Source organism: Lolium perenne, chromosome 3, assembly GCF_019359855.2.
Source record: "Lolium perenne isolate Kyuss_39 chromosome 3, Kyuss_2.0, whole genome shotgun sequence".
NCBI lineage: Eukaryota > Viridiplantae > Streptophyta > Magnoliopsida > Poales > Poaceae > Lolium > Lolium perenne.
In genome coordinates this window covers 137,524,958-137,542,593 of record NC_067246.2, presented here as the reverse complement: position 1 = coordinate 137,542,593, position 17,636 = coordinate 137,524,958, and the positions used below count along the sequence as shown (strand labels likewise).

Here is a 17,636-nt window from a genome sequence, read left to right as displayed (position 1 = left end):
GGGAGACGCCGGCCAGCGGCAGCAGGCAGCCAAAGCCGCGCAGCCGAAGGCCAACGACGACGGCTCCGACGACGACGGCGACGGCGACTACACGGTGTTCTACCGCCATTTGGGCATGTAGAGCGCCGTGTTTTAAAATTAGCGTTTGAATTCCCCTAGCCGAATTCGAAATATAGTCGAATTCGGCCTCTATGTATGAACTCCGCCCGTTTTAGTCTAAATATCATTAAATTTAGTCTATATTCACCCGAATTTAGCCGAAGTTTGTCAAGTTTCCGTTTTTTAAATTCGCATCGTCGACTTCGCCTGGGCACGCGGCTGGGAAACTACTACTCCCCACGCCAAATCTTCCTCCAATCCGGACGAAAATTTCGCCGGATTTGGGCGTGGGGAGCGCCAACGAGTGGGGATGCTCTAACGCCTACCTTCTACCGCGTTACTGCTGCTGCATTTGCTGCCACAGAGGTGGTGGAGCGTGCGCCTCTCCTTTATTTGCTGCACTTCGGGGAGAGAGGGAGGAAGAAAGCTAGCTAGCTAGCTGTGTGTCTCTGCATCTCCTTACCCCTTGTTGAGCGGAAGGAGAGGTATACAATGGCCGCCGGGGAAAGAAACGAGACTGCGGCCGCGGCGGCGACAGCGCCATTGCTTGCGCTGGCGAGGGGCAAGGAGCGTTGCCCCGCTTGCAGGCTGGCGGAGATCAACATGGCCAGCACCAGCATCCCCTACCGCAATTTCTTCTACGTCTGGGTCGTCTGCCTCTGCGCCTGTAAGATTCAGTCACCCTTCACCCCCATGCTCGCTACCTCTCGCCCAGTTTGCGTTCTTCGGTTCGGTTCTTCATTGCAAGAATGTTCTCGACATAACACGCGTGCACATGGTCTTCCCTTCCGTCTAACATCTGTACATTCTGCATGGCGGTGGGCTTACTTTATTATTTTGACATAAACTAGTATTGTTGTTCCTTGCTGATGCATCGGGCCAAGGTTCGAATCTCCCGAAAAAGAAAATCATTTTTCGCAAAATTTAAAACAAACTTGCCCACATACCCTACACAGGCGCAGTTAAGACGGAAATCGATCGGTTTCGGTAATTACCTGTTATAAGCACGACATGGAAGTTTCAGAAGAGAACAATAATAACCATGGCCTCATTGTTGGCGTTAACGAAAGAAGAGTAACAGATGAAAGAATTAACCGCGGTTAAGTTGAATGGATAGGTACGAGGCCCCCCCCCCCCCCCCCCCCCCCCCTCCCCTCCGTACGTATACGTGTTGTACCCCCTCTTTACTGTCGTAGCTGTACTTGGTGTACCTTCCAGTACGTGTCACGACCTCACCGGTCTCGAACAACGCTTGTGGGTGGCTGCAGGGATAGGGGGGCCTCTGGTGCAGGCTTCTACGGTACTATTCCAACTAGGCCTTTTTTATTTAAAGGATTTTAAAAGCGCGGAAATAGTAAAAACGCAGAAATAGTATTACCATGGCATATGAAATTCTATAGAAATAAAAACCTAAGAATTAGTTGTAAAAGTCGTTTGGTTGCACCACATGAAAGATCACATGCAATGGTTGTAAATTGTAATAGACATAGAAAATTTTCGTAAGAGATCTAACCTAAAAATCCTATGAAATTGTAGTACACGAAAGCAATCCATAGAAATTTTAGAGGGTTCGATCCTTTGAATTAAATGGCATTTGTACACAAATATTCATCTGGGTACGAATCCTATAAAATTATTTTAGAAATCTTTTAAATCAAATAGACCCTTAAACTAAAATACTCTCATCATGTCTTTGTGAATGAATATGTAAGAAAAAAGATAGTGCTTTTCGCAACAAAAAAAAAGAAGAAAAAAGATAGTGCAACAAGTAGCTACCTATAAACTTCTTAGTTGTCAGGGTCGTAAAAAAGGAAAATGTTATTTGACAAAGTTTAATCAGATTTGACAAAAGTATTTTCTGATTTCCAACATGTACAGCTTTTCCAAAATGGCTTAAGAAAAAAGTGCATCGTTCGTAAGTATAAGTGCATCGTACTACTAAGTGGATCTGGATTTGGCATGCTCTCCCTAGACCGTTTTCTAGACAAACGCCGCGTGGTTCGGCTTACCTCGTCGTACCTTAAGTGCGTTTTACAGTTCCTTGAAGTTATGATGCTCCATATGCGCGGCTGTGGTTTGTCTAGTCGTTTATAGCTGCCACTTGTAGATACACATGTACTTGGCGGTTCAAAGGCGAAAGACTCAGCCAACCCTCTGATCCCACCACCTAAGTTTAGCCAAACAAAACCGAGGCAGAAAACTGAGGGAAAGTGGAGATCGGTCTGAACGTGAGCTAGGCTTCAATGGTCTGTTCTTGGCAAAGAGGATGTCGCGCGGCTATCAGAATGCACGCATCATCTTGATGCGGATTCAGGAGGCCGGGCATTGGCAAGCATACCCTCACCGATCACCTTCCCTCCTCGCCTACCACCATCGAGATGACCGGAGGCGGCCAAGAGGCGCCGTTGCTGCGCGCCAGGAAGGTGTACCATGAAGGCTGCCCCGGGTGCAGGCAAGAGAGGAAGATGGAGGCCGATGACAGGATACCATACATTGATTTCCTCTACGTTTGGATCACATGCTTGTGTGCCGGTATGATGCGACAATATGATGATGTTCCTCTTATACAAGCAGATAAACAGAATTTGGAGGATCGATGTAGATATGTTATTACATTTAGATTTGTCAGGGGTGTTTATGATTCTTGATGGTAATTAGGCGTAGACGACAATCTGAGGTTGCATGTGTCAAAAGGATCAGTCTGACTAGTGACTACGAAACATGTTATTGATTGAGGTTCTTCAACAAGGCACTTTTGGGCAAGATAAGCAATCGCTCCAGCTTGTTAATTCTTGTTTCTTCCTTGGTGGCAATTTTGGTGCTATCTCGCAGTCAGTTGATATCACCGAGATGAGATTCAGAATTCTGAGTTGACAACGTTAGGAGATTGTTCCAAACATGTGTGTTTGTGCATTTATTGCATGTTTTTTCCCTGAGAGTCCTTAAATTTGGTTACAGAAGTCATATTTTTTTTGTCACCTACTAAATATAAGATGTTTTGGTATACTGTTTTGGCCTACCAAAACCGTCTTATATTTTGGAACAGAGGAATACTATGTAAAGATAGGACATATTTCTGTTGTTCGTTTTAGTTCAACCTTGTCAAATTAAGTCTAGCACTTTCTAACTAACACCTTGATTTCTGTATGTCTTTCCAGCGCTACCAATCCAGTCATTGTTTCCCTATCTATACTTCATGGTATGTAGAGATGCTGTAAAACTTGAACAATTATCCTGATTTTATGCATAAAAGTTATTGTTTCATGAACTATTGCATACTATATGGTGACCAATTATGTGTTCACTTTTCTTATAATACAACAGATTAGAGACTTGAACGTTGCAAAGCAAGAGGAGGATATTGGGTTCTACGCTGGTTTTGTCGGTAAGCATTGCCCTCTCTAATCGTATGACAGTTTTCTGGAAAAATATGTGAAGAAAATATGGGACGAAAGTCTGAAAATACATTTAGTAGACCTTTTTTTAGCTGGCATTTAGTATACTTTACAACCGTTGCAATGTGACAACAGTTATTTTCGATTCGTAGTTACTGATTGTATACTCTGTGTCTTAAGGGGCTACTTATTTTCTTGGAAGAACCATCAGTGCTGTGCCATGGGGCATGTTTGCTGACAAGTATGGCAGGAAGCCCTGCATTGTAATCAGTATCCTTTCAGTGTATGGCAAATTATGTTAGCTCTTAAAAGCATATTCCGTACACCATTCAATTTAATTTAACACTAAATCCTATTCTACTTCTTTTTATCAGGATCGTATTTAACACCCTCTTCGGCCTTAGCACGACTTACTGGATGGCAATTGTAACTAGGGGTCTACTTGGGTTACTTTGTGGTATATTAGGACCAATCAAGGTTATTTATTCACTGTGTCGGTGACTGACATTTATAAAGCAAATGCTACTTAGTTTTTGAACTCTCATGGTTGTGCCTGCGTTCTCTAGGCCTATGCTTCGGAAGTTTGCAGGAAAGAGCACCAAGCCCTAGGAATTTCTCTTGTAAGAACAGTTCGTCCTAACTTTTTGTGTTTCGGACTGTCGGTTTCATTCCTTTGAAGAAAGGTGTTTATATCACTGTTGCTAGTGGATACTTATGGCTAACATTATGTTGTAGGTTACATCTTCTCGAGCAATAGCCCTTGTTGTTGGACCAGCCATTGGAGGATTTCTTGCACAGGTGAGGATCATTCCACTTTGATGTACAGTTGCAGAAATACATAACTGGCATTACAGAATTAAGGTTGTATTTTTACCAGTTTTCGAATCTAAGGGTAAGTGACTTTCAGGAGTATGGAAAAGATTTTGCATATGGTAGTCTAACAAATCCATTACTGCAACAGTTCATTAGGACAGTATAAGTATATGTAACTATGATGTAGATATTGAAAATAATAGATCATCTATTGATTGCTGCAAAAACTAAAGAGTGGACCGATAGACAAGAGCATCCCTATCATGGCAGCTTAAAAAAATGGTAGTTTCGGGAATGGTTCATTCCCAGAGAGTTTTTGCACAATTCACATTTAACAATTAAAATTTGTGAGCAAAACTTTGGTTGGGATGATGAACAAACCTTCTCCCTTTTGAGGCAAATTAATTAATATACGAAATCTGACTAATATTGTGTATTTTCTATCTTGTATCAGCCTGCAAAGAGGTTCCCAAATCTTTTCTCGGAGGAATCCATATTTGGAAGGTAAATTATTAATCACACTGTGTCAAATGATATAAGTATTTTCATCATTTCAGCATAATATAAACTTTTCACATTACATCTTCATTTAGGTTTCCATACTTCCTCCCTTGCTTCGTCATATCGGTTCTAGCAGCAGGAGCATGTGTAGCGTGCATTTGGCTTCCGGTATGCCCTTAAATCTCCCTATGATTGTTTTTATCTCCCTTGAACCCCCACTTGATTAAATGTATTTTCTTAGGAAACTCTGCACATGCACCATGATGACAAAACTATTGATACGATGGAGGCACAAGTATGTGATTCAAGCTTAGAAAATGGGAAAGTTAAACAATCTGGATCAGGGAGAATGGCATCTACAAAGAGCCTGCTAAAGAACTGGCAATTGATGTCAGCAATAACCCTCTACTGTGTCTTTTCTCTCCATGATACAGCTTATCTCGAGGTAAATCTTTATTTATGTATTTTAATTCATCTTATCTAGCTAATACAGAACAATCAGATCCAGAGAAAAGAAAGCAACCTTTCATGTTAATGCGTTCTCTAAATTCTATTTTCAGATATTTTCGCTCTGGGCCGTCAGCAGCAGAAAATACCGGGGACTGAGTTTTACATCTCAGGATGTTGGTACAGTGCTAGCTATCTCGGGTATGTGTGATATTTGCACAAATTTATAGCATGATAACTATGCAAGAGAGACATATTGAGCACAAAAATTATATCAACACATATGTAGCACGGTTCCTTAACTTATTACATCTAGCACTGGCTTTGAATTCCCTTACCATATGACCATTTTCGTTTGATCATATAGGTCTTGGTGTTTTAGTGTACCAGCTTACGATTTATCCATTCCTTGCCAAGTATGCTGGGTTAATCAAGCCATTCCGTTCTGCAGCGGTATGTGCGAAGAACACTTTTTATGTCGATATATTTCTTTGATATAGTGAATCTATTCTACATTACCAAATTGCATGTTTGATCTTTCAGGTATTGTCTATACTTCTCCTTGCAACATATCCATTCATGGCCAACCTGTATGGTATGGAGCTCAAAGTACTCATCAACATAGCTTCGCTTCTGAAAAATGTGTTTGCTGTAAGTCCACTGCTATGACTGGAACAAAACTGTCAGAGATTTTATTATTTTTTGTTGCTTCGTTTGAAATGAGTTACTAGTACGTATTAGGGGGTGTGCATCGGTAAGTTGGGTAAAAGTCACCTCTCAGATCACGTTAGTGACCATCCTATGCACATCATATACAAACGTGTTGGTCATCATGGTGCAGACACTGGCCGGAAGAGCAATAAAGTATCCATTTTCTAAAAGAAAATACAAACATGTTGATAATGGTTTCTGGGAGATTTAGAGAAACCATATTTGAGCACCCCTTTTACAAATGAAAGAAAATTGGGTGTCCAGTAGAGGTAGACGAGTTAGAGATGTTCATTGGTGTGGCGCTTTGCGCCTAGTGTGCTCCTTTGCCGTCCGTGGCATCGGTGCTGCTGGATTCTTCTGTATTGTGGTCTTTGGACCCATTCTTCGAGCTTAATACAAAACACGCAGATCTCCTGCGGTTACTCAAAAAAAAAATTAAAATGTTCAGTATCCTGGAGAAAACAAGCTTCATTTTAATAGACAATTTTATCATGAACATATTCTGATGTCATCTGAAATGAAACAGGCGACCATTACTATTGCGTGCAACATTCTGCAGAACACGGCGGTGGTACGTAAATCCGTCATGTTCGCCACTGGCCAGGATCATCTGTACCATTGGGTCATTCTTCTGCGTTCTAACTTCTATGATGGAAACATGTACAGGCACAAGAACAAAGGGGTGTTGCAAATGGCATCTCTGTGACTCTGATGTCTATCTTCAAAGCAGTAGCTCCAGCAGCAGCAGGAATTTTGTAAGTAACAGTGTTTGTTTTCTTTTCTGAGGAGGAATTCCTATGGGTTTTGCTTGGCGGCAAGTGTGCTTCCCAACTAGCTTAACTTAGTTCTTGCCTTTTGCAGGTTTTCATGGGCCCAGAAGAACATAACTGGGTTGTTCTTACCAGGTAAACATATTACTCTTCCAACCTATTCCAATTGCATTTATATTGATAGCTTTACTTTCACTTGAATGGGAAGCCGGCAAGTACATATTACCAGGGCATATGCTTATTTGATTTACTGGATTTATCATGCGACATGCAGGTGATCAGATTCTGTTCTGGTTGCTGAACATGGTGTCAGTTCTCGGGCTCTCGTTGACGTTCAGTCCGTTTTTCTCTATGCCTAGTGCGATGAAATGATAAGTGCACAATTATGTATATTTAGTTAGCTAAGTAAAACTAGGGACACTACCAGAGATTGCAGTGCTGAATAAAGTGGCATGTATTGTGTCGGACATAGTTCTCACATTTTTCCGGTCGTGTGGTCAAATGTGATGTGATTGTCAAACTCCTACACCCAGATGCTTTGGTTTGTATGGTAATTCGTTTCTGGTAACGAGATCAAGCACATTTTGTGGGTTGTAAATGGTAGTACCTTCAACTCGGTTGCACTGGGTAAATTTACTTAGGTTCGAAATCTGTTATCGAGATCTGAACCTTATCCACCATAGCAACTTACGTTGTGATTTGTGGACTAGCAAACTGAAATAAGAAGATAAATGCTGTGATGGATTTCTATGTTATGAAGATGTCAAAATTGAAAAGATATACAACACTTTCGATCAGAGAGACCAATAGTATAGGCGAAATTCAATTCAGCTCCCAAGGTATGCTCCCTCCACCAAAAAATATATATTTCTAACTGTCAAAAAAATTCTCATGTACATCTCAACAATCTATGTGTGTTCGTACAGTTTCACGAAAAATCGATATTTTTTTATGATCCATGTAAAAAAGACAAAACATGTTCCATAAAAATCCTTGTTTTAGCATCAAATTTTGTCTTTCTAAACACCCCAAACTTTTTTATGGAAAGACTTTGTGCGCACGTAGCATGTGAAGATATACACGTAAGTTTTTTTTTAGCATTTCAAAACATATTAAAGATGTATTTTAAAATAAAAGAAGCATATGCACCCAAGAGACAAAACATAAAACCATATACATGTTAATTAACACAAAAGATCAAAGAGAAATGGTGCTTCATGTTTCTTAGCGACGATATTTAGCTGATTGAGAGCTTCGTTATCATAATACATTGATATGGAAAACTATAATCCGCAACTAGTTGCGGGTGCATCTTTTTTTTTGTGACAATTTCAAATTTTCACCAAATGTAAATTAAAATTATGGGACATGGTGTTTTGGCTCATAGGTCTAAATGCACCTATTAAGAAAAATATATTTTAAGTTTATTCTAAAATGTTGAAAAATTATGAAGAAAAATCCCGGATGTACATTTGAACATTCTCTGTTCACTCACAAAAGTTTGTGAGAAAAAGGACATTTTTGTGTGGCCTACGATAAAAAGATAAAAAAAATGTCACGTAAGAAGCTATTTTGAATCACCGAAAATTGTCTTTTTTCACAACCCATAAAAATGGTATTTCTTTGCGAAACTTGGTGTGTGAACATAGAATGTCAAGATGTACACCCAGAATATATTTTTTGGAACTTTTATACATTTTGAAATATACTTTTGAAACAACAGGTGCATCTACACCTATGAGCCAAAGATAAATTTCCAAAATTATGGACCTACGTTGTGTTGTACCTTGTGCATGTGTGAAATCTTATCCAAAAATATGGCAATATGTGATCTACACACAAAAAATGATGTGTAAATAGTACAAGACACTTTTCATTTATATCTTTTCTTTTTTGCACAGGTCACATATGGTTATATTTTAACACAAAATATTTCTAGGTGCTTCAAAATGATAATTTTCCCCCTAATGGTCTATAGAAAACCATAGCCTTGTTGATCAAGCTAGGTCATGAGCAATCCGTCAGGTACAGGGTTTCTTATACAAATAGGTGTCCAATATAGGTAGACAGCAGAACACATACTTCTTTTAGCTGGGTGATATTATTATATTGTGCTTAATAAGGTATTGCTTTAAGCTTAATTGGGAGACCCGCGCCTTGTTTTTTTTAGAGCAACCATATATTTTATTAATCGAAAATCAAATTAACTGAAACGGCACATTTAGAAACTAAAAGTCTAATTACGATAAACTGATTATCCTAAATTTGTAGATAAAATTCTAAAAGATCGAGAAATACAAAATGATACCTAGACCTTGTTGTTCATTAGTCAAAGCAATCTTTGTAGTAATATGAAATAATGAATGGTACACATCGAACGCAATCGTGTTCACCTTATTTTTATGAACACTAGGAAGTTTGCCGAGGCGGCAGGCCACCCTTGGCTGTTAGACTGTTTCTTATAGTATTTTAAAGCACTACTACCTTCGTTTCAAGGAATAAGATGCCCTCATTTTACGTGTTTTTTGTTTGACCAAGAATTACTTCAAAAAGATAAACATTGTTTGTATGAAATCAGTATCATTGAAAAGTTCTTTTCAATACGAATCTAACGATACTAATTACATATAATATAATCAAGATTTTGTTGCTCAATTTTTATGGTCAAAATTCATCTTGAAATACGCGTGCGTCTTATTCCTTGAAATGGAGGTAGTACAATTTATGAATCATCTAAAGTACTGCAAAAGTGTGTATGTGAAAATACTAATCAAGAAACGAAAAAAGCAGTAGCGTCATGGTTCATAATTCTTTTCCAGCGCCCATAGGTATGGTTGGAAAAAGTAAAGAGATTTCATCGCGAAGAAAGCACGTGCAAGATACTCTTGCTGAATAGGGATCTTAGGGCCTCTTTGTTTGGGCTTTTAGCTGCTTTCCACGGAAAAAAGTAGGACAAACGAAACAAACGGGTTGACTGGACGGTAGGCTTTTTCAAAAGCAGGTCCCCTTCCCACACAATAGAAAAAGCACATGTAGGAGGTGCTTCCCGAGCTTTTGATCTGGCCTCCGGAACCACTCCTTTTATTTGCCCATTTCGTTTCCAGATATTACTACAAAACTGCCACCGCCAACAAGGCATCGATCCCATACCTTTTTTTTTTCCTGGCCTGTTCTTTTCCTCCCAAGGCTCGATCTATTCTCTGCCCGCACGAGAGATAGGGTTCATGCGCGCCGCCTCTTGCTGCACCCTGCAGCTCCAGCCGCACCCCACCCCACCGGAGACACAGACGAGAACTCCTCCCCGCCGACGGCCCCTCCGCTTTACCCTCCCGCTGGTGAGCCTTCTCTCTTCCTCTCGCTTGATCTACAATAACGCATGCACCCTAGATGATTTGCTAATGGAAAAGCCGTTGTATCATTGCTGTCTGTCACGCATAGAGATATGCGAGGCTTGCCGACAAGCCCAGGTTCTTCTGTCCACGCCTCCTTGACATCCCGAATTGGTCTTTGCTCTAGTAGGTTGGCTGACAAGCCTAGACACTCGTCCCTGCACCCGTCCCTGCACCCTGCGACACAGTTTCTCTAGTAGGGTCCATGGATCTGTAGCCTCTAGGTTGTAGCATAGGGTTTAGATAACTAGAAAATTGTATGGGCTTCATCTAAATCACGTAAAACTTGATGATTTTTTCTTTGGATGTGCACATGAAGCAAAAAATCTGGAAGCTGATAATGTCTGCTAACACATGTAGGCAGTCCCACAGTGTAGGCAGTGTAGGCAGTCGCTGACAGGAAATAAAAATCTGTTCCGTCTGCACTGTGTAGGCAGTCGCTGACTCCAAATTTGTGAGTTCCGAAATTTGCATGCAGCAGCCCCATCCAGAGCCATGCACATACTTCCAAACTAACAGGATGGTGTACATATGGCACAGGTTCTATGCATGTCGGTAATGGAAAAGTTACTAATCTGTTCTATGCATGTCGCTTGATCTTCTGTAATTAACGCATGCACCAGGTTGTTGTGAAGCTTTTTTTATTAGAGACGTACTTTATCTTGTGCTTAGAATCCAACATGTGGTGCCCATATGCATGAAAAAAAAATGTTGTATATTCTGCATGCCACTGATTTGCTAGATAGATTTGTCATATATATGATGCATGCTGTTACCTATATTTCCATTAACTTCCCCTTTAATTTCGTAGTGTTTTTTCCGTATAGTTTTTTAGTATCTTGCAATGGAGAAAGCTGTTTGGGATGCATACCACACTAGAGTTTTCTGTGACATATGTATGGATGAAGTCAACGCAAACAATAGGGATGGGGGTTGTTTGAGTAGAAAGGGGTACAAGAATCTCGGTGAAAAATTTACCGAGAAAATAGGAAAGCAATTTACGAAGAAGCAATTCAAGAATAAATGGGATGCTTTAAAGAAAGATTATACGGGTTGGATGGAGTTGCAAAATGCAACTGGGCTAGGTTGGGATCCGGTGACAAAAACTATGGACGCAGATGATGAGTGGTGGAAGACGCACCTAGTTGTAAGTTATATGTTTATCACTTATCTTGTCTATTTGTGTATTTTGTTATAATTTGAACTAATATATGTACTATGTTATTTTTGCAGTATCGGCCTGAACATGCAAAGTTCAGAAATGGGCCACCGGCCAACTTGGAACAACAAGATGTCATGTTCAAGAAGGCTCATGTCACCGGAGAATCAGCGGCCATTCCGGGACAAGAATTAGGAGAGGACAAGGATGGTCCAATATTGTTGGATGATGATGGTGAGGCAACGAAGAAAACAACCCTAGGGAAACGCAAGGCTTGTGGTGGAGATAAGGAAAAGGAGAGCCCCTTTTTCAAGGCGTACAACACTGCCTTGAGCAACATAGTTTCAAAGGTGGATGTTGGAAGTTCTAGCAGCAAGGATGACTCTGTCCCAACTATGAAGGAATTTTTAGCGATGGTTCGAGAGTGTGGAGTCAGTGAATTTTTAGCGATGGTTCGAGAGTGTGGAGAGTGTGGAATCATTTCACCAAGTTGAGAACCGTTTCAGTCGGTCTCTCGAAACAATTCATAGGAAGTTCAACATGGTACTGAATTGTTTGTACAATTTGGGTAAAGATAACATAAAACCAGTGGATCGAAATTTCACAGATGTGCATCCAAGAATTCAAGATCCTCGTTTTTGGCCTCATTTCAAAGGTGCCATTGGTGCCATAGATGGATCGCATATTCCAGTTGAAGTTCCTAAGGAAGAAGAAATTAACCACACCGGAAGACATGGTTACACATCACAAAATCTTCTTGCGATATGTGACTTTGATCTCAGATTCACATTTGTAGTAGCTGGATGGCCTGGTTCGGCACATGATACACGCATACTGAACCATAGCATTGTGAAGTATCCACAACAGTTTCCGACCCCTCCTAACGGTAATATTCTATCTTACTATATACATGAGTTACATATGCATTGTCGTATCCATGTCTCATATATTTATTTTATGTGTACATGTACATACTATCTTGTTGATTCTGGTTATCCAAATAGAAAGGGATTCCTAGCTCCTTACAAAAATAACACGTATCATTTACCGGACTTTCGCCGAGAAGGGCTACCAACAAAGAAGGAAGAAATTTTCAACTATGTGCATGCTCAGATTCGAAATGCTATCGAGCGTAATTTTGGTATCTTGAAAAATAAGTGGCGCATGTTGAAAGGTATCCCTTCTTACGGGTTGGTTACGCAGAAGAAAATTATCCTAGCTTGCATCGCGCGCGCTTCACAATTTCATTAGAGACTCCCACTTACGTGACAAGCAGTTTGATCGTTGCGACTCGAATGAGAATTACATCCCTAAGGTGCAACGGCAATCAATAACGACCCCAGGTGATAGTGCTCCGGGTGGACAACACACAAGCAGCATGAACTCGACACGTGATGATATTGCCAACACATTGTTCAATGCTAGAACCACCTAGAACTATTTCTGCTAGCTAGAAAAATAATATTGATATGTACTTTGGATAAATCTATATTTGTAACGGATATGCCTTTTGGCTAAAACTACATTCACGTATCCATTTATGCATCCATATATTATATATTTCACCTAAATCAGCAATAACACGGGATATCATGACTGTCAGGGTATTTCACAGATTAACAGCCAGCTAAGTTGCCAAAGGGTGAAACTCTGGACAGCAGCTTTTCCTGCACAGCAGCTTCCCCTGCACAGCAGCGCAGCCAGCCACAGCCAGCCCAAACAAAGAGGCCCTTAGTGGCGGGAAGAAGAAGCAGAAGTGGAAGGGCCAAACTATCCTTTTGGAGAAAGATATGAAGGATAAAAGTATAAAAATCACTTGTTTGAAACATTTTGAAAATAAACTTCGCTATTAGAAGTTGTATTTTCGTCGCAGTGCCGAGAGAGAGGATAGCGGCACTGCTTGAAAGATGTGACATATGAATAATTACTGACCAGCAATTACTATCCAGAACTAGTGTTGAGATAATAAAAAAATCGTGTAAAAGTTACCACGCTTGCATGACATTAAGAAATTACCATCGCAGAAATATGCGTCGTGGAAGAAAAAATACTATTAGATAGTTAACGAAGCAATTCATAGTTGACATCGGCAAATTACTGTTGATGTTCAAGTTTTGTACCGGGAAATTGCTTTCAAGGAAAATGTAGGCAGTTACCACCTCACGAGAAACTACCGCGAAGTAGTTAATGCGAAAAATTAAAATTACCTCTAAAAACTTATGCTCCGATGAAAAATTACTGGCAGGTAATTAAATTACTGATGAATTCAGAAATTTAAAAGAAGTTAAAAATAAAGCTAAAAGACGTGGCACTGTTCATGTTGGTGTGAACAGTGATGGTACCATAGAAGAACACAATGAATTTTCCCAGGTATAAGAGGTGGCAATTGTTAGATTTTTTTTGAAATTACCGCTGAGGAATTATACACCGATGAAGAATACTCACAGATATTTACTGTTCAAAACTACAGCTGAGGTTGAAGATTCGTGTAAAAAATACCACATTCGTGTCCGTTGAGAAATACCATTGCAGAAAGATACCACCTTAAAGAATTATTATCATGTAGTTGACTGCTTATTTCATAGTTGACATCGAGACAAATTACTGTTCATGTTGAAGTTTTTACTGTAAAACTTTTAAAAATAAAATATAAGTAGTTAGGGCATCACGAAAAACCACTAAGATAATAGTTAAAAAATAAATTAGAATTGTTGCTGAAAAATTATCCTCACGTAAGGAATTACTAGTGGGTAATTAAATTGCTTTAAATTCGGGAATTAAAAAAGAAAAAGCCAAAGAAAAGTGACTTTTCATGTGCGTGTGAACAGTGTCCCAAAGGGTTGAGAGCTCAGCAAAATCCGTCGGCTTTTATATAGGTACTTAGGACATGTCCCGATGATATGGTGGTCAGTTCTTAAAGGAAACATTAGAAGCTGTATGGAGATGCTATGGAAATCATGGAATATTAATTATCTAGACCAGGGAGAATAGTGTGGGTTGCATACTTGCATAAGAAAAAGAAAAAAGTCCTTTTGCCATGCTCCAAGTAGAGAGTTTGCCCGGATAATTCAATTTGCATAACATTGACGAGCCAAAGAAACCTAGCCACACATTTAGGTGATCATCTTTTCAAGACGGATAGATACTCCCAGGGAATCAAAAACATTACTTTTATCACTAATTACCATGAAAGATGCAAGATATATTTGTCCTCCGACATACATACAATGAAATTATGGAACAATAAAATTGAGTTATTCATCAACACATTGCTGCTACACTCTTGAAACGTTCAAACGAAACAAACATAAATAACCGAACAGACAGTGAAGAGGAAGACCAAAGCAGGACCTATAAAACCTTCAATGCAAACAAACATTGGCTACAGAATACGACACCACATAAGTCTGGCAGTGTTATATTGTTTTCTGTTCAATACTATAGCCATCCCATGGCAACCGGATGGAAAATATTTTGGTCTGATTACTGAAGCTTGCCTCAGATGGTAATGCAACTTACTTGGCCATCATGACTTTAACAAATTCGTCGTAGTTGATCTGGCCATCACCATCAACATCAGCCTCACGGACCATCTCGTCAACCTCCTCATCAGTCAACTTCTCACCCAGGTTGGTCATGACATGACGCAGTTCAGCAGCAGAGATGAAACCATTTTGATCCTTATCGAACACACGGAATGCCTCCTTGAGCTCTTCCTCAGAATCAGTGTCTTTCATCTTGCGGGCCATAAGGTTGAGGAATTCAGGGAAATCAATTGTTCCATTGCCGTCGGCATCCACCTCATTGATCATGTCTTGAAGCTCTGCCTCGGTTGGATTCTGTCCCAGTGAACGCATGACAGTTCCCAGCTCCTTAGTGGTAATGCAACCTGGAAAGAACACAATCTATGTTATTCAACTCCAGGACTTGTTCAGCTCTTAGGTATCACTATGTATGGTCCAGATCATCAATTTGTGTCTGTCTATAATTCTATATGAACAGATAAAACAAAAAGAACAACTGTACAAGACCAAAATCGAACCTAACTTGCAATCACTAGTAAGAAACTTGTATCTGGTAAAACGGACACACATTCCGTGATGGCTATCAAATTAGTAATTATACCTCCATAATTTTTTATAGAACAATTCCATAGTGAAACTACAAACTGTATTCTGTTACCCAGAATATTTCCAACACATACAGTTGGATTTCTACTTGAAAGTACTCTTATGTGGTCACGATTCTTCACTTATGAGCACTAATTTAAAAAAAAAAAAAAACTGATGCTCTACTTCCATCTAGCTAACAATGTGCGAACCCACAATAATTCAAGGTATTCCAACAGCTGTTGGGTAAATCGTCGCTTTGTCTTCTTTCAACTTAAAATCAAGAGCATCTAGCATACCATGGCAATTGAATTGATTGAAGTGGGCATCCTCCACAGAACTACCACTTGTTATATGTTATTTATAAGATGTGTGGTGCTAAACTATCATGTCGACGCTTTTATTTTCAGCTTCAGTTTTACTTGTAACCAAAACTCTATCTTTTCAATGATATGAAGCGCAAAGGTCCTTTGCGTTTTCCAAAATGAGCAAACCTACACACTGAAACACGTCTAGACTCTAGATACATGTGTACCTAGACCAAATCTAACCAAAGCTGTGGAAACTAATTTGGAACGGAGCGAATACTTTCTACAATTGTCAGGCCAAACCCTGATTACGGATAATACAAGGAAAAATATCTTTGAATAGCTTGATAGAAAACAAACATTAGGAATAAAGTAATGTAGGTACCAATATCCTCCACCTATGTTGTACTCATTGCGACTACCATTCATTAAATCTTCAGGGATTGTTTGAAGACTACAAGAAAAAAAAAAGCTGTGTGGCAGGTCATGGTAGGCAAGCAACTAAGTGAGAGCTTTATTCAATTTCTCGATCAATGTTAGTCCTCCTTATTGTAGCCTTCAGTGATGACGAATCTATGTATGTCAAAAAAAGGCATGTGACGCAGCACCCAGTTTTGCCGCCAATAGATTCAGCACAACCTTCATTAGCACTTATCCTGATTTACCCTCATAACCCTACTATCTAGTTAGTAGCGCTCCGACAAGTTATGAAGCAGTCCCTTGCATCCCTAATGCTTTAACACTGAAACAGTAAGATTATAATTAATGACTAGATGTTGTGTGACCTCTAAGCATAGAGAAACACTGTTTGGATAGGAATATCATGATATCATCCAAGAGTGAACTTATAGCGAAATAAAGGGAATGAGCCTAGAGTCCACGGCGTGCGGTTTTAGCTCTTTTGTCATCTAAGATCTTAATATTGATCCGCCTAGCAGTTGCTACTACAAGAAATTAGAGCTACTAATATCCAATTGAAGAAATAGGATACTGGGACTCAAGGGCGACGAAATTCATGACCTGTAACGAATTAGAACAAGATCGTTGATACAAACTGATGACGGATCACGCCATCAGTTATCGCTTACTACTAAAAGAGCTACGCCACTCTCAGAGATCCGACAGCTGCTGCTCCAAACAGATCTCAAGATAAACCGCAACAGATGGGGGATTCAGCAGGCCGGGGACCAGGAATCAAGATCCCCCTACCGGGAACGGATCCACGGACATTTCCTGGTCGATCGTTGACCAAAAGTGACGAAGCAAACAGATCGCACGATCTCTTGGCCTAGCAATATGAGAAAGAGGGGGGAGGAGGGAGTACCGTCCCCATCCTTGTCGAAGAGGCTGAAGGCCTCCTTGAACTCGGCGATCTGGTCGTCGGTGAGCTGGTCCGCCATTGGCTGCGAGTGAGATGGGGAGGAAGAGGAAGGGAGGAAGGTGGCGATGCGGGGAATGAGCGCTGGTGTGGGTAGGAGAAGAAGACTTGGCTGGTTCGGTCGTCAACTTGGGCACGTTCCCATCCCAACCCAAGTGGCTCGCATGTTCCCAATTTCTCTATTTTTTTTCCACGACTAGGACGCACGTCAAAAACTCACAAGCATCTTAGCTCATGAGCCATTGCCTCTCTCTGATTCTTTTTCTCTGGAGTAAAAACCTAAGATATGGGATCGGGTGGTGTTGTTGCGATCCGTTCATTGTGTGGCAACCTAGCTGAGTGTGTCGTATATAATCTTTCCTCCTTTACGCGTTCCAATTAGGCCGAAAGTTTATGGTGTTGCGTTTGGTGGGAGACTGGTCGGCAGTGGAGGTGGTTGGCATGGCAATCGCATGGGTACGACCATTATGGCAGGCGAGGTTCAGGTCACAGCGAGGTGTTAGTAGTTGACTATTCGGTTTGTCTAGGCGTTCATGTGCTCTAGTTTGTCTTGTCGT

General features: G+C 40.3%; 2 protein-coding genes across 3 annotated transcripts; one reads left to right on the top strand and one right to left on the bottom strand.

The window, feature by feature from the left end:
- Nucleotides 1-420: 420 nt before the first annotated feature.
- Nucleotides 421-7,304, top strand: LOC127342546 (probable peptide/nitrate transporter At3g43790). Of its 2 annotated transcripts, none has more exons than XM_051368518.2 (17): nt 421-766; nt 3,258-3,298; nt 3,424-3,484; nt 3,675-3,777; nt 3,869-3,971; nt 4,061-4,114; nt 4,230-4,292; nt 4,762-4,811; nt 4,901-4,976; nt 5,050-5,253; nt 5,369-5,456; nt 5,623-5,708; nt 5,799-5,906; nt 6,493-6,537; nt 6,633-6,721; nt 6,828-6,871; nt 7,011-7,304. In XM_051368518.2, the coding sequence occupies exons 1-17, from the start codon at nt 592-594 to the stop codon at nt 7,106-7,108; spliced, it is 1,488 nt and encodes a 495-aa protein (XP_051224478.1). In that variant the 5' UTR covers nt 421-591; the 3' UTR covers nt 7,109-7,304. The 2 variants fall into 2 exon arrangements, with proteins under 2 accessions (XP_051224478.1, XP_051224479.1); XM_051368519.2 differs by lacking the exon at nt 421-766 and adding an exon at nt 2,275-2,631.
- Nucleotides 7,305-14,517: 7,213 nt separating this feature from the next.
- LOC127342545 (calmodulin-3) lies at nt 14,518-17,217 on the bottom strand. The gene is made up of 2 exons (XM_051368517.2): nt 17,026-17,217; nt 14,518-15,173 (listed from the first exon to the last, which is right to left on the bottom strand). Exons 1-2 carry the CDS (start codon nt 17,099-17,101, stop codon nt 14,800-14,802), a joined length of 450 nt encoding a protein of 149 aa, XP_051224477.1. The 5' UTR covers nt 17,102-17,217; the 3' UTR covers nt 14,518-14,799.
- Nucleotides 17,218-17,636: the final 419 nt, after the last annotated feature.